This window comes from Panicum virgatum, chromosome 7N, assembly GCF_016808335.1.
Source record: "Panicum virgatum strain AP13 chromosome 7N, P.virgatum_v5, whole genome shotgun sequence".
Lineage (NCBI taxonomy): Eukaryota > Viridiplantae > Streptophyta > Magnoliopsida > Poales > Poaceae > Panicum > Panicum virgatum.
Genome location: NC_053151.1, coordinates 6239505 through 6262344, shown reverse-complemented (window position 1 = coordinate 6262344; position 22840 = coordinate 6239505). Strand labels below are relative to the sequence as shown.

Below are 22840 nucleotides of genomic sequence, written 5' to 3'. Positions count from 1 at the left end.
CCAAGGAGGCGATGGCACAACCGATGGGTCGGAAAGATGATTCAGGGTTCTTAAGGAGTCGGAATGCAAGTCACAGCTTAGCCGATATTAAAAGGAAATCGGCCAAGAGAAGAAGTCAATCAAGGTGACTGTTGCGGTGGAAACAACTCGAAATGGATCCAAAACAAGTCGGGATGAAATCAAAACAAGTTGGAGAGGTTGCAAAGGCTACTAAGGACATCGTATCGGCTAACCGTGGACAACGGAGAGGTCGGACGACAAAAAATGACATGCTAGCCGATGGAAACAAGGGGTCGGCCATGACTGGGTCGGGCGGGATGGAGATTAGGGTCGGACGCAAATGTGGGGTCAAACGAGATGGAAAGAATCGGCCGAGGAAAAAACTGGATCGGATGAAAACGCAGCAAGTCGGATACTATTGGCTGCGGGTCAGATACAAGGAGTAGAGGTCGGAAAACAACTCGGCACGAGTTAGAAACAAGTCGTGTAGAGACCTGGGCTTTGAAAAAGAAGTCAGAAATACCACTGGTTGTGAGAAAAGAACTCTGCAAGGTTGCTAGAGCGAGACAACAAGTCAGCCACGCACTTAAGCTCAGAAAAAAAGAAACCAGCAGCGTTAGAGATTCAGGAAAGAACTCGGCTGGTTAACTTAGGGTCGGCTAAGCATGCTAATTAATGACTGGGTCGTTACACAATCTCAACCTTGTGGCCTCCGGTTGATATTGAGGGGGAATGTTAAACATAGAAACTGTAGCATATATGGCAATAGAGATAGCTAATTGATTGGATTGATTAGCAATCCCGTGATTGTAATCATGATTGTAATTCTGAGATTCTTTCCTGTAATTCTCCTTGATTGTAACATATATACATCACAACCCTCATGGGTTGGTTCACGGTAAATCATTCCTCTCCACAAAAATCCAGTCGTCATCATGTAGATCAGGAGAATCCACCATATAACTTGGTTTCTTTGGGGTCGGCATTTCTTTCAGTCCATGTAGCATCTGAAGAACATCCTCCAAGTGGGGGCGGTCTGCTTGATCAAACTGAGTGCACAGTAGTGCTACCTCCACGCACCTCTTGATCTCCTTTAGCTGAGGCTCATCACCAAGCAGTTCCGGAACAAATAACTCATCCATCCTACCATCCTCCCGAGCATCCCAAGCCTAACAAATAAAATAAAGAGTTATGAATAATTCAAATGATCAGCAATATATATTCTGGAAGTAAGGTGGAAGCTCACCATGAAACAAGATTAAAAAATTGTTACGTTACAGATGCATGGGTCTAAATACTTACCCATTTATCTAAAGGGTGTTCTCTAGGTGGTTTAGATATGAGCATACTGCTAGTAGTCTCAAGAAGGGTCATGCCAAAAGCATACACATCATTCTTGGTTGATAAAATACCTGATACCATGTATTATGGAGCCATATATCCCCTGAATGGTCAAGTAAAAAACGAAATACCTCAATAAAGGAACATGAAGAAAAAGATTCATGAACATATATAGTTATGCAAATTATAATATTGAAGAATATGTCTTTACCAAGTGCCCCGTACAGCACTACCATGGGTATCACTCTTGTTGTCGTTCAACAATTGAGATATTCCAAAATCAATAATCTTAGGAGTCATATCAGAATCCAAGAGGACGTTGCTTGGTTTCAGATCCAAATGGACATTGCCTTGCTCATGTAGGCAGTGCATGCCCTAGGCTCACTACTACAAAAAGAGCTATAGGCACCGGTTGAAAAGAGCCTTAAGTACCGGTTCTATAACCGGTACCCGGAAACCGAGACCAATGGAGTCTGCCTTTGGCACCGGGTAAATCACCCGGTGCCTATGACCTCTTTTAGTACCGGTTGGAATAATACCAACCGGTACCAAGGGCGGCTATGCCGTTCGCTTGCATCCTCCCCCCGTTCCCCGCATCCTTTGTTGATTTGGTACTCCCAGCAGCAAATCAACAGATGAGCGCATTCTCAAGTCTCAACTCTCAACAACACTCATCCAGGGTTCAGATATAGGAAGCAGGAAGCACATAAACTCGCTAAGCAAAATGGATGAAACACACGACTGAACTGTACATAATTTTTTCCATTTTTTTTGGGTCCATTTTCTCCAGAACAAGTCTAGTTCTCTCTTCCTCAGCAGAAAGAAGACTGTTCATGGGTTACAGAGAGCAAACAAGAGATGAACGCAAACAAGAGATGGGTTACAGAGAGCAAAAGTCAACTGCAAAAGGTTGCTCTATTGGATGAACGCCACTATCTACACTGCAGATAGATGAAACGGAGCATCTGTAATTCTAAATCAGCAGGCCACTGCCGAAGTTCTCCCACGGGACACAATCCACGGGTGCCCTGCAAGTAGAAATTAACACCAAGCCAAACATCAGCGAACATTTCCGGGACGACCAGATCTAAACATGCATGCTGCCAAGGGAGCAATGGAGTCAACAGGGACAAAACCTTGCTTGGTGAAGAACCTGCGGGAGACGTGCTCCCAGGGCACGGCCACGCCCTGGCCCCGCGCTCGGCCGCGCGCCCTGCAGCAGCACCCCGCGGCGGCCCGCAGCAGCGCCTTGCAGCGGCGGCCGGCACGCCCCGCAGCAGCACCCCGCCGGCGGCGGCCCGCAGCAGCGCCCCGCAGTGGCGACCGGTGGCGACCCGCGCGCCCCGCAGCGCCCTGCACTCCAAACGATAAGGTAGGGAGATGAGAGGAGCGGTGGAGAGACAAGAGCGGCGCTCAGCACTTAGAAATATCTGGAACAAGAGGCCGCCCACAACTTTTTGGTACCGGGTGGTTGTTTCCACCGGTGCTGAAACTCGATTTTTGGCACCGGTGCATGCTATCACCCGGTACTAAAATATATCTCTTTCATTGGTTCCGGATTTTGGCATAAACCGGTGCCAATTTTTAAGCATTGGTACCGGGTTGTGCCATGACCCGGTGCCAAAGGCTCTTTTGGACACCTCGGGCTATTGGTCCAGATCAAAAAGTACCGGCTCTCGTTGCACCCGGTACTGATGCTCGTATTAGTACCGGGTGAAACAACAAGTGGTACTTTTGGTCTGGACCGATGGCTTGTTTTCTAGTAGTGGCTACTCCCTCAATTATCCGGAAGAGGGAGTACCAATCAAGTCGGGACCCTGCAAAAATATAATCATATCATGGGGAAGATTCAATGAAAAAAGAAATTAGCCAAGTTATGAGCTATGATCTATAGTTCAGTCAATAAGTAGTTGAAAATACCGTGGATAATACTGTCCAAGCTTCTGTTCATTGCATATTCTTCGACCCAAAAATATTCCCTTTTTATAACCTGAACTTCCCTGCGTTTGAAAAAACACACCACTGACGAAGACAGTGCAGTTCGGACTTCATGGTAGACATATCCCAGAATTGTTACTATATTTTTGTGCTGAAGCTTTGAAACAAGAACATGCATATCAAAATTTCGTGCCCAAATATATCTATCTGGCTCTACAATTTTCTTGATGGCAACCATGTATCCATCGTTTAATACACCCTGAAGCATAAAACACCATGTCATATGATAGGTCCATATTAGTAAAAATAATACCAGAAATTATATATGTTGTCACCCTATTTGACTATATCCACATACACTGGTCTCTGCAGCTATCCAATGATGATGAAATATATATGCTACCACAAATCCAACGTGATCTTTGTGTGGGTTGACATCATAACGTGATTGCTATACAAGTAAATTATACATTGTATCTTATCAACATGGTGCATATATATTGCATCCATCATAGGAGATATATAGATCGACCCCAACAATGAGGATGGCAAACAGTTCATGTGGTCATGAATGTTCATTTTTTTTATTAAAATGTCAGCTCATAAAAACTAAAGACCAAACAACTAGCAAAGATATCTCAATTTGGTCGTCATGTATTGTGTTCTTAAGAAAAATTATGAGCATCTTTCTAAATAAACCCCATTCTCCACACGAAAATTCAACAATAAAAACGTCATTGAATGAGCATAGCAATACAATCATACAATAGTAAAAAAATCATAAGAAGTCCAATATCGTAATTCACATTCGAGAAAATTAATGTCACCATAGATTTGTTCAGATACATATACCTTGTAGGCAATAGAATGGGCACCTCTACCAATGATGTTGTTGTGTGAAAAGTTATTTGTAGCGGCCTCCAACTCAGATAGCTTGAACTCTCTCAAGCCTGATAGAGGCAAAACTCAGATATTTGATGGAACAAAGTTGTAAATACTGATAGCTTAATTGAACAAAAAGAAGTGGTGAACATTTATAATGACATGAAACGAGCTAACCTATCTTGATCCAAACAAATATAGAACAAATATATACAACTTACCTAGTAATGGAGGAAAGGGCCCTTTGCTTCCTGCTGGCACAGTGTTTGTGTAGTCATTCAACAGGGATCTGCCATTTCCATGAACCGCTCAAAAAAGGGATATCCTAATGTTTGCAAGTTATGTGATCAACTAACTATATATTACATCAAGTAATCAATCAAAATAGATAGAAGCTATGGCACCCTAAGAAATATGACAGAAAATTTTCTAGCATGGCACCCAGAAATCAGGAATATGACAGACATAGTGCATAGAGATATCGTTTAGTTTTGCATGAACATTCACGGGGTAAATTAAAACAATGGTAACTAAAGCACTTCTTCCGATTGTCATTGTGGTCTATGGAACAATATTTGGGCATCTGCCCGACGCTTCGGAAGGATTGGCAACACTTCAGAGCCACAAGAGAGATGGCACCTAACCATCAATGGCACTAGCAATGGGCTGCATGAAGGAACAATGAATATGGTTTTCATGGGGGTTGCCAGATGTACAAAAGCTGACAGAGCCGAGAGATATGGATTGCAATTTGCCAATGTCCTGTGAAGAGAAACTCAGTAACATGCAAAAGGTGATGCATCATTTCAGGGATCTTGTTTGTGTTCTATTCCCATGTTATTTTAGTTAGCTAATTAGCTAAAACTTTTTGCAAGAACTTGGCTGTGTGTGGTTATAGTGACCCAAAATAATTAGAGAAAAGTCTAATTTACACTCTCCAACTATCACAAAAGTCTGATTTTCAACCCACAACTACAAAACTGAACACTCAGGGCTATCTAACTGTCCAAACCGGACAAAATTGGACCTTTGAGTGGTTTCAATGGCGGTTTTATTTTTTTTAATTATTAAAAAATAATTTAATCTAAAAATCATAAATAATTTATTGTAAATTAGAAAAATATGAAACCGGTAATGATTTTTTTCTAAAAATCTCACCAATATGTTGGTGCACCAGTTGAAGTTATCTGCATCTTATTTATTTTTATTCCTAGTATTTTTAGAATAAACAACAAAATACTAGGAACATGAAAAATAATATTTAAATAACTTTAAATAGTGTACCAATAGGTAGGTTACATTTCTACAAAATTTTTTGCACTGATTTCATTTTTTTATTTCAAATGAATTATTTATGAATTTTTAAGTTTAAATAATATTTTTTTATATTTCCTTAAAATGGAAAACCACCTTTAAAATCATCCAAAGGAGCAAATTTCGTTAGTTGAATAGTCTTTAGTGTGTGGTTTTATAGTTGTGGGTTGAAAATCAGACTTTTGCGATAGTTGGAGGGTATAAAACGGACTTTTCTCAAATAATTATATTGTCTAAATAAAACAAATCAGTTCAGGGATCAGTCATGTTCCTTCAGAGTTCCTGTGAGGCAATTTTAGATGTATCTTTTGGCTTGTAATGTTAAGGTCTTGGATGCAACCGCAGTCGATGGCAAGTGATGAAGGTCAAGCGAAAGGCTAATTGCACTGTTATTAGTTATGTATACATATCTGACCTGGCTTCATTAGTAGAATGGCTGTTACTTGATGTCTCCATCACTCCTTTATCCTGAATAGGAAATTAAAGAACCATTCACTTCCGAGTGAAGCTTGTACGAAGAAGAATTATCATTTTACAGGATTAGAGTGCAGTGTCATTTAATCAATTTGCCATCTTATGATGCTTACAGATGGGGTGGTCCATCAAAGGTCCAAGGTAGTGAGGCGCTATGCATCCCCTTAGGCTGCCAATGTGGTGTATTGACTATGCAATGACAAGGGAGATTGACTAAAATTTCAGAGCTACGGACCCAGTTAATGACACAGCGGGATAAGTTTGGAACTACCAAAGAATTTTTCTCTAGTTGCAAAATGCATAATATAGGATTTTGCACCATGGATACAGATGTAGATTCTGTATGTAACATGTGAAAAAAAATACAACTAAAAACTATTACTAGCATATTGCAAATTTAACAATTTGATCTACCATATCTTCCATTCAATATAATTAGGTATATAACAAAAGAAAAAAATATGCTCTACAAACACAAATGAGTGACATTTTAGACATTGATAGGGTCTTCAAAACACATATTTGACAACTAAATTTACTATATTATATTTTTAATACATATTAGAATTATACTATTATTAATTAGTATATGGCATAAATTACTTGTTTCATTTCCTAATATCAAACTTAACACATACAAAGTAATAAAACTTTGACATTGTTGACTTAAGACAAAACATAACAAAAGTATATTCTTATATATGAAATTAATTTTCATGTCAGATATGCCTTTTTTAATTAGAAAAGGAAAATATTGATTAATATTCTAGCTTCTGTATGAACTGATATATTGTTATCGCCATAAATTAACAGGGTTAATCTATGGGCCGAAAACAAGATGGGCTTAAAGCAAAAGATGAGGAAGGCTTGTAAATCGGCTCCTGCGTGAGCGTCTGGGCCACATTGGTCGTGTATCCTTAGATTTAGTTTGAGATTAGAGATAGAGTCCAATCGGGACAAGATTAGTTTAGATTGTTTCCCAAGTCTCCGGACTATAAATATGTATCCTTCGTTATTCATGAAAGAGCGTCATCACGACTCGCAAACAACAACTCTCGGCGCATCGCCACCCCTAATCCTAGGGTTTCATCCAAGTAAGTGCCATGCTGCCCTGATCGCTTCTTGCGATCAGGGCAGTATTGTTCTTGCTTTTACCTTGGTATTTCTCGTACTGAAGCGTTTTTGATGGCGAGTAGTACTAGTTATCATGATGTTCGTAGCATGGCTTTTAGTAGATCTTTTGTGCTTCGTTGCTTATCATCTGCGAATATCATGTTGTCTCTGTGCAGTCACGTTTCAATCTCTTGCTAGTTCTTATCGCATAGAATTAGTCACACAGGGACAACACCCTGCTTCTTTCATATTTAGTAGATCCGATCTGTTATGGTTTGCTCTTATCTTAAGAGTTGGCATAATATCTGCTAGGTTAGGCCTTGCAAACGGATTGGATGATCCGGTGGCGTAGTAGATGCTTTATCTTAGCCTTGATAGGGATTGTTTCGGGAATCGGCTCTTGCTAGTTCTTAGGCCTCTGTTTTAGATTGTGGTTCAGTTGTTTGTTACGTTCGCTAGGCCTAGTCACGTGTAGGATGTTCCGATCTAGCAGTGAAGCTGTTACCATCGTGGATTAAGATCAATTAGATTTGATTGAAGCAGTTTTATAGTGATTTGCTCTATTTATCATATCCGGATACAATCAGATCCCGTCTGACACCGGGACTCGATCGGCTCTTCAAAGCCGATGCAAGAGTCGTCCCAGGGAGCCGACCACGGCTCGGACTTACGTTTACACGTGTCTTTGTATGCAGGAAACTGTTCGGAGCACGTCTGCACCCTCCTGATCGGGTATAGGTCAGGTGGCACGCCCGGTTTTCACACATCCTATGGGCGCGTGACGGAAATTGCGGGCTGTCGACGAGGGAGCAGTGCCTCTAGCGCCCTAGCAACCTCTCGGCTCTTCGTGTTGCCCGTCGTTGCTCGCCAGTGGGTTTCGGTCGACAACACATTCTGGCACGCTCGGTGGGCACTCGGAAACAACATCCACCGCAATGATGACCGGAGCTCAAGATCAAGAACCCGCTCCCAAGCCCGTCACATATGATGATCTTCCTCCTGAACACAAGAAGAAGTATGATGAGATCAAAGCTCTGCTGGAAGCCGATCTCATCGGCTCTTTTGAGAGGACTCGCAACCATGGCATCAAGTGGAAGGGGTTCTCACCAGAAGGCGCTCTGGACAATGTAGATCTGTCGGTACCATCTGAAGAACGCACCAGAGCCCTGCGTCAGGAGATGAACTACATGGTGGCCCATGCACTTCATCGGCACTCTCAGAGCTTGATGAACGAACTCGAGCGCATGGCGCATCGCGTCATCCAGGAGATAATCAAGAACCAGTACTCTCCATCGGGGCCAATCCTGGGGAGTCACGTAGAGGAAGCTGCCCTGCATTCTAGGCCGCAACTGCCATTCTCATTTGCAGCTCCCAGACCACACAGCTCGCCGATCTACGTCGTCCACAAGATCGGCGGTGATCCTGGAGAAGGCCAGTTCCTCACCGAGCCACCTAAGGAGATTCCGCACGGCTACACGTGCGCCTACATCCCTGACAGCGTCAGTCCAGCACACTCGGTGCAGATGGTGAACCCAGGAGCTCCTGGAGCAGACGCAGAAAAACAAGCGTGGCTGGCAAAGTACGCTACTGGGCCGAGTGCTGAGCCATCGGCCCTAGGAGTTCTTAGTGTGGAGCAGGTCAGTGCAATACTCAGAGACCAGTTCGGCATCCTGCCCAAGAGGAAAGCGATCGGCTATTCCAAGCCGTATCCAAGCGACTATGACTTGATCCCACTGTCACCCAAGTATCGGCTTCCTGAGTTCACCAAGTTCAACGGATCAGAGGGAGCCAGCTCCATCGAGCATGTGAGCCGATACTTAACGCAGCTTGGAATGATCTCAGTGTCGGATCCATTGAGGGTCCGGTTCTTCGGCCAATCCCTTACAGGTCCAGCCTTTGGATGGTACGCGTCGCTAGCTCCGGATTCGATTCGGACTTGGAGGCAGCTTGAAGATCAATTCCATACCCAGTACCACTCGGAAGCTGCAGAAGCCGGAATTGCCGACCTCGCCCAAGTCAGGCAGAAGCGAGGAGAGACCGTGTCAGAGTACATACAACGCTTCAGGGAGGTCAAGAACCGATGCTACTCGTCACGCATCACAGAGAAAGAGGCAGTCGATCTGGCTGTCCTGGGACTTGCTAAGCCGATCAAGGATGCGGCTTTTCAGTTGGAGCTTACGTCCCTGGCGCACCTTGTGCAAAAGCTTACCGCATACGAGCATTATCATCCTGAGCTGTACCAGGACAAGTTCAGGCGCCATGTAAACATGGCACAAGCTGAAGAATCTGACGACTCGGGTGAAGAGCAAGAAGTGGCCATAGCAGAGTGGACTCGGGGGGCAAATCCTGTCCCATGCAAGTGGATCAAGCAGCAGGGCCTTGTGAAGGGCTTCGACTTCGACGTAACCAAAACAGAGCAGATATTCGACCTGCTCCTCAAAGAAAAACAGCTGAAGCTCCCAGAAAATCACAAGCTGCCGACGGCACAAGAGTTGCAGGGAAGGCTATACTGCAAGTGGCACCACTCGTTTACTCATGCCACTGGTGAATGCAAGCAGCTGCGTCACCAGATCCAATCGGCTATCGAGCAAGGCCGATTAATCCTAGCTCAGCACACTATGAAGGTGGACACGAAGCCCTTCCCACAAGCTAACGTGGTGGAACTGTTAGACTTCAGGTCCAAGGGCCAGGACTTCGCATTCCACGTCAACATGGTGGGACCTATGTGCCGCCATGACAAGCAGAGGAGAGAGGCCACTTCTGGCAAGCGGCCGCAAAATGAACACGAGTTGGAACAGCAGCATGTGACTGAAGAGCAAGTACGTCACATCCGCAATCAGCTTCCACTTCTAATCGGCTTCTGGAGAAGTACCAGTACCAGCTACGCCGCCGATACGAATCGGAGGAAGACGAGTACGAGCACCGCTCAGGAAGGACATTGGGCAGGCGCCGGGCAATACGCGACCACTGTCATTGCCCGTTCTTCAGGTACTGTTGGAATTCCGGCATGAGCCGATTACCTACTATAGATGATTGATTGGAGTGCAGGCCTCGAGGGCACCAACAGGACAAGACATCGGTGTTCCGGCGTTTGGGGCCCAGAACACGTCAGGACGACCATGTGGGGCGCCCATCCGGAGGTGATTCAGAGCCAGAGGAAGAAGACAGGTACCATCGCCCACGGTGGTGTCCTGACGGGCTCAATCGGTCGCAGAAGCACAGAGTACAGCGCTTGTGCAACCTCGAAGACGCAGAAGCAAAGTATCTTGACGTGCTGAGGAAAGCGTGTCCGGACCTCGCGGAGCAAGTTAGGCGACCGCAGAGGGAAGAGAGGCGCCCCCCGAGGATGGAGTGGCGCCCCAAGCAGACAAAAGCCGATGAAAAGCCATCGGCTGACGTGAACATGGTGTTCGTGCTCCCGTCGGAGTTTCGAGCAACCCAACCGGAGGAATTGGCCATCGCGCAGTTGGATCTCGGCCCACGGCCAATCATTTTCGAGAAGCCCAAGGAGAAGAGCTACAAACACTTGAAGGGGTTATATCTCAAGGGCTTCATTGACGGCAAACCTGTGAATAGGATGTTGGTCGACACTGGTGCTGCAGTTAACCTGATGCCATATTCTGTGCTGCGCCGATTGGGTCGTTCTTCTGCCGATTTGATCAAGACCAATGTGATGCTCAACGACTTTAATGGACAGCCATCAGAGGCGACGGGGGTTCTTAATGTGGAACTGACAGTGGGCTGCAAGACTGTACCGACATCATTCTTCATCGTTAACAGCAAGAGCACGTACACAGTGCTGCTTGGAAGAGACTGGATTCATGCCAACTGTTGTATCCCTTCCACAATGCACCAGTACCTCGTCCAATGGGACGGCGATGAAGTAGAGGTGGTCCCTGCAGATGATTCCAGCGAGGTCTCGGTCGCAGATATGAACGCCTGGGATGCGGAAGGACAAGAGCCGATTTCCGGGATCGCCCTGGAAGACTGTGATCGGATTGAGGCGACAAAAAACGGACTGAGGCTGGTCTTATCCACTGGCCTCACAGAATAGATGCACCCTGGCTAGCTACGGGGTGTAAGGAAAATAGAGAGGCTGATCCCGGCGATCGGCCCCGAAAAATAGAAAAATTCTGTTTTTGGTCGGAATTGTTACATCATGTACGCATGAAGGCCTCCTGTAGCAGTTGGCTATCTATTGACTATTGGGTTCTGAGAAATAATACAAGTATAGAAGCGGCCAGCCCGTGCGGTTGGCCAAATAATGTTTCTTGTCATCTCCCTGTGTTTGCTGCTGACATTGTGGATAGTGAAGACTCGCTCGCATTCGCGGCCGATTTTTTAGATGACGGCAAACTCGGATACGGATTCACATCAGCTGATGATTTGGAAGAGGTTGACATCGGTCCTGGGGATAAGCCACGACCGACATTTATTAGCAGTAATTTGGATCCGGCTTTGCGATAGGAGATGATCACACTGCAAAAAGAATACCGGGATTGCTTTGCATGGGACTACACGGAGATGCCTGGATTGGATAGAAGCATAGTCGAGCATCGGCTCCCGCTCAAGAAAGGGTTTTGGCCGTTTCAGCAACGGGCACGTCAGATGAAGGCCGAAGTCCTAGAAGAAGTTAAGAAAGAGGTGGAGAAGATGCTGGATGCTGGGTTCATCAGGCCGTGCCGGTATGCAGAATGGATCTCCAGTGTGGTGCCAGTACAAAAGAAAGATGGCCGATGGCGTGTCTGCGTCGATTTTAGAGATCTCAACAGAGCAACTCCGAAGGATGAATACCCAATGCCTGTTGTAGAGACGTTGATCAACGCCGCTGCTGGCCACAAAATGATGAGTTTTATGGATGGCAACGCCGGTTACAACCAGATCTTCATGGCCCCAGAGGACGTGAACAAGACTGCGTTCAGAGTACCAGGTGCAATTGGCTTGTTTGAGTACTTGGTTATGACCTTCGGACTGAAAAATGCCGGTGCAACGTACCAACGTGCTATGAATTACATTTTCCATGATCTCATCGGCAAGTTGGTAGAGATTTATATTGATGACGTTGTGGTGAAGTCCATGTCAGTTGCGGGGCATTTAGAAGATCTGCGTCAAGTTATGGAGCGGACTCGAAGGTTCGGGCTCAAAATGAACCCAAAGAAGTGTGCCTTCGGTGTATCGGCCGGTCAATTTCTGGGATTCCTAGTGCATGAAAGGGGAATCGAGATCGGCCTAAAAAGTCAAGAAGCGTGAAGATGATGAAGCCACCTACTACAAAGAAGGAGTTACAGAAACTCATCGGTAAAATTAACTTTGTCAGGCGATTTATTTCTAATCTGTCTGGACGCATTGAGCCATTTATGGGTTTAGTAAAGATCAAATCCGATGATGAGTTTCGCTGGGGGGCGGAACAGTAGCAAGCTTTTGATGAAATCAAAGAATATTTGTCAAAGCCTCCAGTATTGGTTCCTCCTCAGCAAGATAGGCCGTTCTATGTGTACCTATCCGTTGGTGACACTTCCATTGCTTCGGTGCTGGTCCAGAAGCATGACAGCCAAGAGAGGGTGGTTTTTTACCTCAGCAGACGCATGTTAGACGCCGAGACCAGGTATCCTGAAATCGAGAAGCTTTGTCTTTGCTTATACTTTACATGTACAAAGCTTCGCCATATTTTGCTCTCGGCGGAAACAATTGTCATATGCAAATCGGATGTCATAAAACATATGCTGTCGGCCCCTGTCCTTAAAGGCCAGCTCGGAAAATGGATGTTTGCATTATCAGAGTTCGATATCCGATACCAGCCTGCGAAAGCAGTCAAGGGACAAGCACTGGCAGATCTTGTTGCGGATAGGATCAGCATTGATATTGCTGCTTTATTTATTCGTGCTTGGGCTATGTTCTTCGACGGATCGGCTTGTGATGATGGATGCGGTGTGGGAATTTTGTTGGTGTCGCCTCGAGGGGCGACTTATTCCTTCTCCATCAGAATGACTGCCCCGTGCACCAATAATCTGGTGGAATATGAAGCTATTCACAAAGGGATGGAGGTGCTTCTCGAAGCCGGTGCAGAAGCGGTGGAAATTTTTGGAGATTCGAAGCTGGTGATTTCTCAGCTCACGGAGGAATATAGGTGTGAGAGCGAGGCTCTTTTCCCAATATGGATGTAGTGCCGTGAGTTGATGTCACAATTCAGGTACATCAATTTCCACTAGATACGCAGGACTCTGAACAATGAAGCTAATGATTTGGCACAGATGGCTTCTGGCTACAAGGATACAGCCGATGGAGTCGAGGTGGAGGTCCAGTTTCTAGAACCCGAAGACTGGAGAGCCGATATCTTCAATTACTTGAAGGATTCGGCTCGGGGGGCATCCAGAAGGATAAGACTCAAGGCCATGAAGTATGTTCTGATAGGGGACGATATGTTCTACAGGACCTTGGAAGGACTATTACTTAAATGCCTGGGACCTTCAGAGTCAAATCAGCTCTTGCATGAGGTACATGAAGGAGCCTGCGGTACTCACCAATCGGCTCATAAGATGAAATGGCTGATTAGGCGATCGGGTTATTACTGGCCCACTATGCTTGAAGATTGTTTCAAATATTACAAGGGATGTCAAGCATGTCAGAGGTTTGGCAAAATTTAGATAGTGCCAGCAACAGTGATGAATCCTATCATCAAACCCTGGCCATTCAGAGGATGGGGCATGGACATGATTGGACAGATCAACCCGTCGTCTAGCAAGGGTCACCAATGGGTCTTAGCTGCCACAGATTATTTCACAAGGTGGGTAGAGGCAGTGCCCATGAGGTCAGTAGCATCGAGAGATGTGATTAGCTTTGTCAAAGAACACATCATTTATAGATTTGGGATCCCTCAAACCATTACGACCGATGGAGGATCGGTCTTTATATCAGAGGAGTTCAGAAAGTTTGCCGATGACATGGGGATTAAGCTGATCAGATCATCTCCGTATTATGCCCAAGCTAATGGACAAGCTGAAGCATCCAACCAGAGCCTTATCAAGCTCAGAAAGAGAAAGATTGATGAATACCCTAGGCGCTGGCATGAGGTGTTATCAGAAGCTTTGTGGGCATATCGTATTTCGTGTCATGGGTCCACCAAGACGTCGCCGTACCATCTAGTCTACGGCCAGGATGCTGTGCTACCATGGGAAATCACGGCTGGATCAAGGCGTGTTGAGTTTCAGAATGATCTATCTGCTGAACAGTATGCAGCCTTGATGAACGATAATGTGGAGGACCTGACAGAGCTAAGGCTTTGGTCGCTGGAAAAAATCAAAGAGAACAAAGCTAAAGTTGCCCGTGCATACAACAAGAAGGTCAAGCCTAAAGATTTCCGAGTTGGAGATTTGGTTTGGGAGGCGGTATTGCCGTTGGGGACTAAAGACAAAAAGTTTGGTAAATGGTCTCCGACTTGGCATGGGCCGTATAAGGTTGATCAGGTTTTGCCTGGGAATGCATACATGCTCGAAGAATTGGATGGCGTCAAGTTTCCTGTTGCTGTCAATGGTCGGCATCTCAAGAAGTATTTCCCGAGCATGTGGGAAGGCGAGTAACGAAAAGCCGATGAGATCCATCTGGCTGCAGTGTAATAGGCCAACACGTTGAGTCGGCCGCGTAAAAAAAAGAGAGAGTCATGAAAGGCCAACACGTTGAGTTGGGCAGTAAAAAAAAATCATCATGACAGGCCAACACTTTGAGTTGGCTAGTGAAATATATGAAAAGCGAACAGCCGATGTGTGACCATCGACTAAAGATGTTTTTAAAGGACAGTTACAAATCTCAAGTTAACAGGCGGCACTAATTCTATCTTGAGCCTATCTACTGGTTCAGGAATTCTTCTATGGCGTGAATGACTTCAGTACGGAAGCCATCTGCTCGTGCTATAATTGCTTCGTCATCCTTGTCATCGCCTGTGACTATCTGCCGACTCAAGGTGCTAATTTCTGCAAACTCTGCTTGTATCTGCTTGGCTATTTCCTGGGTTTCTTGTTTGGAGTTTGCAATGGAGATTTCCTCAGTCTGGATGAGTTCTTTGGTGGTGCGGACCTTTTCTTCGAGTTCCGCCAGTTCTTTCTTCAGGAGGTCGAGTTGGTTCATGTTGGCAGACACATCAGCTTTGATATCTAGAGTTGCTTTCTTCTGGTTGAGGGCCTTGCATTTTTGGGTAATGTCAGCTTTCAGAGAAGCTTGAGAGCGACGTGCTTCCATCCTTCGTTGTGCTTTACTGACTTCTATCCGAAAGAATGGGAGGTTGCTGGCTGACCAGAGCTTGATTTGCAATGGCTCCGGGAGTTGGGATTCTATTTGTTCAAAGATGTTCTTTATGTTGCTGGAATCATCAACCAGAGCGGTGATTGGAGCAGATAGAAAATCCTTGATGAGTCGAAGCTGATGTGACAAGTTAGCCGATTGCTGCAGAGGTAATGCTTTTGCTCCAGGGACAATCAGACCCATTGATGCCGGGTCGAAGGAAAGTAAACCTGAAATGTCAAAGCTCTATGTACATCTCTGGAGTTAGAACAATATACATTTATGAAGTTATCGGCTGGTTCAGAATTGGTTTTATGATGTTACCTGTTCTGAAGAAGAAGTGTTGGTCGGTTCGGGAGCAATCGTCCTATCAGAGCTGGTGTTAGCGTCAAGAGCCTCGACTGTATCAGTTTGTTCTTTGCTTGTATCCATCAGTGCATCGGGAGTTGCAGCCGTCTCATGTTGATTCAGGCCTTCTACGTTGGAGGTTTCTTCAGCTGCATCCTGGAAATGGAATTATAGTCAACCAGAGCATATATGTCTAAAATAAAGAAGAAGGTTTTGAAAGATGAGTTACCTAGTTGGTGTTGAACTCGGATGGACTCGGAGATGCTGGTGCTGGTTTCTTGATTACTCGCCTTGTGATCATCTTCCTTTTCTTGGTCAAGACTCGGGGGGCGACTACTGCAGAGGCTTGTCTTCGCTTGGAAGCCGACTGAAGTAAGTCTAGCTGAACAGACATTATCACTTTCTTCATTGGTCGTGATCCTTTGCAGAAAAGTACATCAGGAGCAGTTGGAAGAAAGTGAAATGGTTCTCCAGTACTGGTCGTGGGTTCTGGACCATCTTGTTGCTGCTGACAGGATGAGCAGGTTAAGCGAAGAGAAAGGAGTAGAGGATTTAAAAGGATGGATGCATAAAATCAGTACCTCTTCCTCGGGGATTACGTATTCAGGATCAATTTGCTGCAGTTGAGGGCCTAGAGCTTTTCTGAAGACATGTGTTGTCCACATCTTCCACTAGGTATCAAAGCCGATTGATAAAGAAGTGAAGGACAGATCGGCTGGTATTGGGATGTGGAGGTCGTCGAACATGCTGTAGCATCTCGAGCTAGTAAGACCGTCAGGCAGATCGGCTCTGCTCTCCACCAAGTGGTGAATATGGAAGTGGGGAGGGACCTGTCCTAGGCCAAATTGCGAGCTACTATGACTGGCTGGTAGGATTCATAGCCTGGCTTGATAATTCTGTTAGAAGTACTGATGCCAACGGGGAGGAAGCCAGGTCGAATCATCAAAGAATACAGATGCCGAGTGCTGTCGTCATTGGCAAAGTTATCTAATCTAAAGGCAGTTGGGTTCTCAAAGGATTCAGATTCAGTAAACGGAAGGTAGAGAGGATTATTTAGTCCTTTGTAGAAGACTCTGAACCAGTTTGTTGCATCTGTTGAATTTAGTTTACTGCCAGGAAGACTGAATAAAGCTTGGCCATAACTTGTGCATCTAATTGGTTTGCCACTCTCATCAGGGAAAGAGTTCTTGGTCAGGCCTTGGAAGTTGGGAATGTGATGCTGGAAGTACAGTTGTGCCTACAACTGAATAAACCACCAAGGGCCTCCAGTTTTCAGTTTCTTGTGGTTGAGCAAGTTAGATGTCATTAAATGGAGATATCTGTATGTTTCTCCGAGAAGAAGTTTGCCTAGGCCGGTGTGATTACCATGGGCCAGGTGGTAGGCCAAGGGGAGATAGTTCTTAGTTGGAGCTAAGGAAGGGCCACAGAAGATGAAGTGCTCTAGCCAAAGATTTAAGAAGGCTGTGTGTTCCTTCTCAGTCACTGGACCTTTTGTTTTCATGTGCTGATTCATGTAAGTACCCCAATTTGTGCAGTTGACTTTGGAAGAAAGTTTAAAGGGGACTTCTGTCATTTTGTGAGCAGCAGGATTTGGGGAGCTAATGTCTAGTCCGGTGATCATAACAACATCTAGCAGAGTGGGAGTCATGGGTCTGTGACAAAAAAGGAAACAATTCAGAGCATCAGACCAGAAATAGCCGATGGTTTTCAGAAGATTTTCATCTTTGTCAAGGGGTGACAGTGATAGGCTAAGTGCATCGGCTATGCTCAAATCTTGCCACAAGGGCATGTGGGTTTTTGCTACTCTGTTATACCATGTTATCCAGCTTTCAGGTGGATTAGGCCAGGCTCTTAAGCAGTCGGCCCAGAGGTTCAAATCAATGTTTTGACTCACAAAAGGGATCCTATTTGCTTCGCAAGAGATCAAATCTGTGGGAGTTTCATGGGTTTGTGGGCCAAGACATAAAGATTTTGGATTGGAGGGATGCGGCAGAAGGATGTCTGACACCTGAAGTTCAGAAATTCAAAAGTATGTGTATGGTGTCATATTTCAGAGTTTCAGTTTCAGAAGCTTAGTGAGCTGAAGAAAACTAAAAGATTAGGCTGAATATTACCTTCAGGCCATGGATTGCCGCATCGTTAGAGCTTGTTGTCTGAACTGCAGAATCCGCCATGGTCACAGATTTGTGGACTTAGGGTTTGATTGCTAGAGATTCTGGTTCGAATTCCGGCTGCCTGGAGAATTCTTGCTCGGATTTGTAGAGTTTGTTTTTCGAGTTATACTCGAATTTGAGGGTACGTCGAGTTCGGTTCAAGCTGGGAGCGATATTCTACTCTTGTGCGGGTTGCTTCTAGTTTGAATTTCATCGGCTCTTGGATATTTATGGAAGCCTGATGCGTTACCATCGGCTTTTGGGAAAGTAAACGAAGACACACAAAATTGAAGAAACTCGATGTCATTAAAGGAAAGTTCATTACAAGGAAAGCCGATTTTACAAAGGAATCAATCCTTCGACTTTGTGATTCTACCCCTACGATATTACTACTGTTCGTAGGTACCTAGTACCTACGACGCTTGGGGCTTCGGGCCGGCACATCCCCGCTGCCGTCGTCGTCGCTGCCGTCGTCGTCGTCGTCGCTGCTAAAGGCACTGCTGCCGCCTTCGGACCCGAGGTCGCTCCAGCCATCACCGCCGCCGTTCTTCTCCTCCTCGCTGTCCTCCTCGAAGGACCCGAGGAACCGAAAGGGCTTGCCGCCCATCGCCTCGTCGTCATCGGAGGGGGAGTCGATCTCCTCTTCCGAGGAAGAGTCGACTCCGTCCGACGAGGGGTCTTCTTCCTCGTCCTTCTCCGGCTCTTCTTGGAACAGGAGTCGGAGGTCTTCTCCTTCAGTCATGGGCTCGTCCTCTTCGGAAGCGACTCCGAAGTCGAACTCCTCTGCATCCCAGTGCAGAGGAGCCAGCGCCTCGTAGGCTGCTGTTGGGTCCCACTCGGGGGTCGGCTCTCGGCTTTCTGGGATAGAATCGATAGAGGAGGCCGAGAGGGAGGAAGAAGAAGGAGGGGAAGAGGAAGAGGAAGAGGAGTCTCCAAAAGAGTTGGAGCCGGAGGAAGAGGAGATGGCCATGGCTGGTGAAGGATTGGATTTTCTGCGTTATTGGCTTTGGGAGGAAGAAGGAGTTTGCTATGGAGAAGAGCCGATTCGGGTGAGATTAAATAGTGAGAAGATGGAAGATGGATCGGCAGTTTTCACGTTCTACGAGGAGCCAGTTGCAGAGACGTTGCGTCTTCCTTGATGGTTGCAATGTGGTTAATGAACATTAACGGGAAGATGAAGCGACGGATTGGTTTTGGAACTATCATTGCCAAAACCAAGGGGCATGTGTTATCGCCATAAATTAACAGGGTTAATCTATGGGCCGAAATCAAGATGGCCTTAAAGCAAAAGATGAGGAAGGCTTGTAAATCGGCTCCTGCGTGAGCGTTTGGGCCACATTGGCCGTGTATCCTTAGATTTAGTTTGAGATTAGAGATAGAGTCCAATCGGGACAAGATTAGTTTAGATTGTTTCCCAAGTCTCCGGACTATAAATATGTATCCTTCGTTATTCATGAAAGAGCGTCATCACGACTCGCAAACAACAACTCTCGGTGCATCGCCACCCCTAATCCTAGGGTTTCATCCAAGTAAGTGCCATGCTGCCCTGATCGCTTCTTGCGACCAGGGCAGTATTGTTCTTACTTTTACCTTGGTATTACTCGTACTGAAGCATTTTTGATGGCGAGTAGTACTAGTTATCATGATGTTCGTAGCATGGCTTTTAGTAGATCTTTTGTGCTTCGTTGCTTATCATCTGCGAATATCATGTTGTCTCTGTGCAGTCACGTTTCAATCTCTTGCTAGTTCTTATCGCATAGAATTAGTCGCACAGGGACAACACCCTGCTTCTTTCATATTTAGTAGATCCGATCTGTTATGGTTTGCTCTTATCTTAAGAGTTGGCATAATATCTGCTAGGTTAGGCCTTGCAAACGGATTGGATGATCCGGTGGCGTAGTAGATGCTTTATCTTAGCCTTGATAGGGATTGTTCCGGGAATCGGCTCTTGCTAGTTCTTAGGCCTCTGTTTTAGGTTGTGGTTCAGTTGTTTGTTACGTTCGCTAGGCCTAGTCACGTGTAGGATGTTCCGATCTAGCAGTGAAGCTGTTACCATCGTGGATTAAGATCAATTAGATTTGATTGAAGCAGTTTTATAGTGATTTGCTCTATTTATCATATCCGGATACAATCAGATCCCGTCTGACACCGGGACTCGATCGGCTCTTCAAAGCCGATGCAAGAGTCGTCCCGGGGAGCCGACCACGGCTCGGACTTACGTTTACACGTGTCTTTGTATGCAGGAAACTGTTCGGAGCATGTCTGCACCCTCCTGATCGGGTATAGGTCAGGTGGCACGCCCGGTTTTCACACATCCTCCGGGCGCGTGACGGAAATTGCGGGCCGTCGACGAGGGAGCAGTGCCTCTAGCGCCCTAGCAACCTCCCGGCTCTTCGTGTTGCCCGTCGTTGCTCGCCAGTGGGTTTCGGTCGACAACATATATATATAGCTGTTTCTTATTACAAACTCGATGAAGACAAGACCAGGGTATTAAGAAAACAAAGTTTTGATCCAAGGTAGATTACCACACACTAATGTAAATTATAAAGTGATCCAATTTGTGAATTTCCATCCATTATTAGCAAAGATTTCCATAACTGTACATTTTCTAACAACAAAACAACAGGCAAAAAAGTTATATGTTGTCAAAGTTAACAATAAACAAGTGGACAGCACCCAAAGTGTCATTTACTTGCATGTAGCTAAATGGAGCAACACTCCAACGGTATCCGTTCAGCCATATATAGCAACTATAGCCATCAGATAGTCCATGCAGGTGCATGGTTCACAAGAACGATTCCTAAGAAAAGAGTAGGTGCATGCGCAAGAACTATTATTAAGAAAGGAGTTCTTAAAATATCATTTATTTGACCTAAATTTTCTCAATTAACATGTGGCTTAATTATGTGATGCAAAATCATAATCTATTACCATCAATTTGGTTCACAAAAAATATGTTCTAATCGATCAATCATTGGTCATATATTTTTGGGAAGGAACAGATGCTGGTAAGCAAAGGGTTACCTCTGGCTGCCGGTGCGGCAGAGGATGGCCACCACCCTGAATGGTAAGTAACACAATGGTGGTGTGGGCATTGATAGCGAATGACGCCAGCATCAGTTTGTTGAGGATGTCATCCTTCACCCGGCGCAGCTGCTTGGAGAGCTCCCCTGCCGCGATGAGGCGGCGGATGGTGCTCCTCTCCTGGCAGGCCATGACGAGCTCGAGGGCACGATGGAGGCTCTCCTCGAGATCCTCTAGCGCACCGCTCATCGCCGGGCTATCATTCATCATCCCCGTCTGCTGCAGCTGCGAAAGGATGTCGCTGAACCTGAGCACACGCCTTCTGATTTCATTACACTCCTCGTTGTGGCGAACCGTGTCCACGGCGTCCTTGATCGCGAGCCCAAGCTTAATGATCTTCTCCACGCCGGCCACCGGATTGGCCATCTATCTCTGTACCCTACCTTGAGGACAACTTAACGGGGGTACAAATAAATCTGCAAGAACATGGAATGAATATCACAACACACAACTGAACTCAAGAGAAAACTTTGCATTATCTAGTACGCAGCAGCAATATGATCGGTGAAATGGATTCGTTCGATCTTCTCACCAGTAGCTACCTTCTGGCTGGCCTGTACCAAGCTTTGTATCGCGGAGCAGAAGTTACTAGTCACTAACAATATATCACTCCTTTTTTCGTGCCAGGTGCGAGGAAAGACCTGCAGAGACTCGTGGCGAGATCTTCACAAGGTAGACGAAATGGAGTGACTCGTGGCGACATCTTGGCAAGGTAGACGAAATGGAGTGGATCTGAATGACTCCGGCCGTTTTCCTTATCCACTCTTGTCAGAGATATCTCAGGGTCAAGTCAAGCCGTGTGGAAGTGTCGCATACAGTGTCTAGCTAGCATGCATGATTGCTAAGCAATAATATGAGCAAGCCGTGGTTTGCGCCGACTTCCTCCACCTCTGCTGCGACGCCGCTGGACCAAATGGTGGGCCCTCCGATATGAACAAGTCTGGATCATGCTGGACAAGACCATCTTCCACAGGCCCGATGTGGTAGTATTCTTTGTCTGGCTTTGCTTGCAGTTGTGATATATGAAAGAGAAACATCTCGTTTGCTTCTTTTCTATTGTGTGCTTTTAATTTCTCTCCAGGTGATAGGGTAGAGATTGAAAGAGAAACATCTCGTTAGATTCTTTTCTCTTGTGTGCTGTTAATTTCTCTCCAGGTGATAGGGTAGAGATTGATTTGGAAGCTACAGATCTGATTTGACTTTTTCTCATATTTTTATTACTACATTTCTCAACAGAAAAAAATTTGAGCTTTTATTAATTTGTCTATTAGAGCCAATTAGAAATTGCAACACTAGTGCAATTGATAAGTAATCACACGATAAAAGAAAGAAAGGTGTGCCTTGACTCATGAGAGCATGAAGTTTAGATATTGTTAAGTAGTTTTCTATAACATAAGCATCACTCATTTTGCTGCCTATATGATGTTGTCCTGGTGGAAAATAAACTATGGCCTTTTGTTGAGATCCAATGGAAAAACATTGAACTTTGCTTGCGAATATGAACTGTATGTAATTCTCTGAAGTAGTTGCATTTATTGGAAGGATCATGAGTTTATATTTCTTAAGGTGGGTGATCAATTAATGATGCATTACTGTATTTTATACTAGTTTGTTAAATTGAATAAATTTGGTATCAAGGTAGTAATGAGTACTGACTTCTTGCTTGGTCTGTTCTTATGTAACATATCCTAGAATTTAATTTAATTTAATTTCAGGATAAATTCCCTACGCTTGTGTTGTGTCTTCAACTGAAAGTCATGTAGTTTAGAAATAGATTAGTGTTTACTGAATTTCAGTTTGTAATATGCATTCTCTGCCTTAAGTTGAAAAGTATTTTTAGTTCAGAACTAGTTATAGACAGCATAGACAAGAAAATGCGATGCCTTAATGTGGGATTTTCTATTTATCTATTCATTCTG

At 45.2% G+C, this 22840-nt stretch overlaps 2 protein-coding genes across 3 annotated transcripts; both read right to left on the bottom strand.

Annotated features, from left to right (window-relative positions):
• Positions 1-758: 758 nt before the first annotated feature.
• On the bottom strand, positions 759-21746 carry LOC120682004 (probable inactive leucine-rich repeat receptor-like protein kinase At3g03770). 2 transcript variants are annotated; one of them, XM_039963723.1, is made up of 9 exons: positions 21563-21746; positions 20862-21337; positions 5891-5943; positions 4383-4450; positions 4132-4229; positions 3262-3538; positions 2478-3158; positions 1303-2369; positions 759-1169 (listed from the first exon to the last, which is right to left on the bottom strand). In XM_039963723.1, exons 2-7 carry the CDS (start codon positions 21285-21287, stop codon positions 3001-3003), a joined length of 1080 nt encoding a protein of 359 aa, XP_039819657.1. In that variant the 5' UTR covers positions 21288-21337; positions 21563-21746; the 3' UTR covers positions 759-1169; positions 1303-2369; positions 2478-3000. The 2 variants fall into 2 exon arrangements, with proteins under 2 accessions (XP_039819657.1, XP_039819656.1); XM_039963722.1 differs by having other exon boundaries at positions 21454-21745.
• On the bottom strand, positions 894-1713 carry LOC120680880 (G-type lectin S-receptor-like serine/threonine-protein kinase At1g61460). Its single transcript, XM_039962461.1, has 2 exons — positions 1567-1713; positions 894-1169 (listed from the first exon to the last, which is right to left on the bottom strand). The coding sequence occupies exons 1-2, from the start codon at positions 1711-1713 to the stop codon at positions 894-896; spliced, it is 423 nt and encodes a 140-aa protein (XP_039818395.1).
• Positions 21747-22840: the final 1094 nt, after the last annotated feature.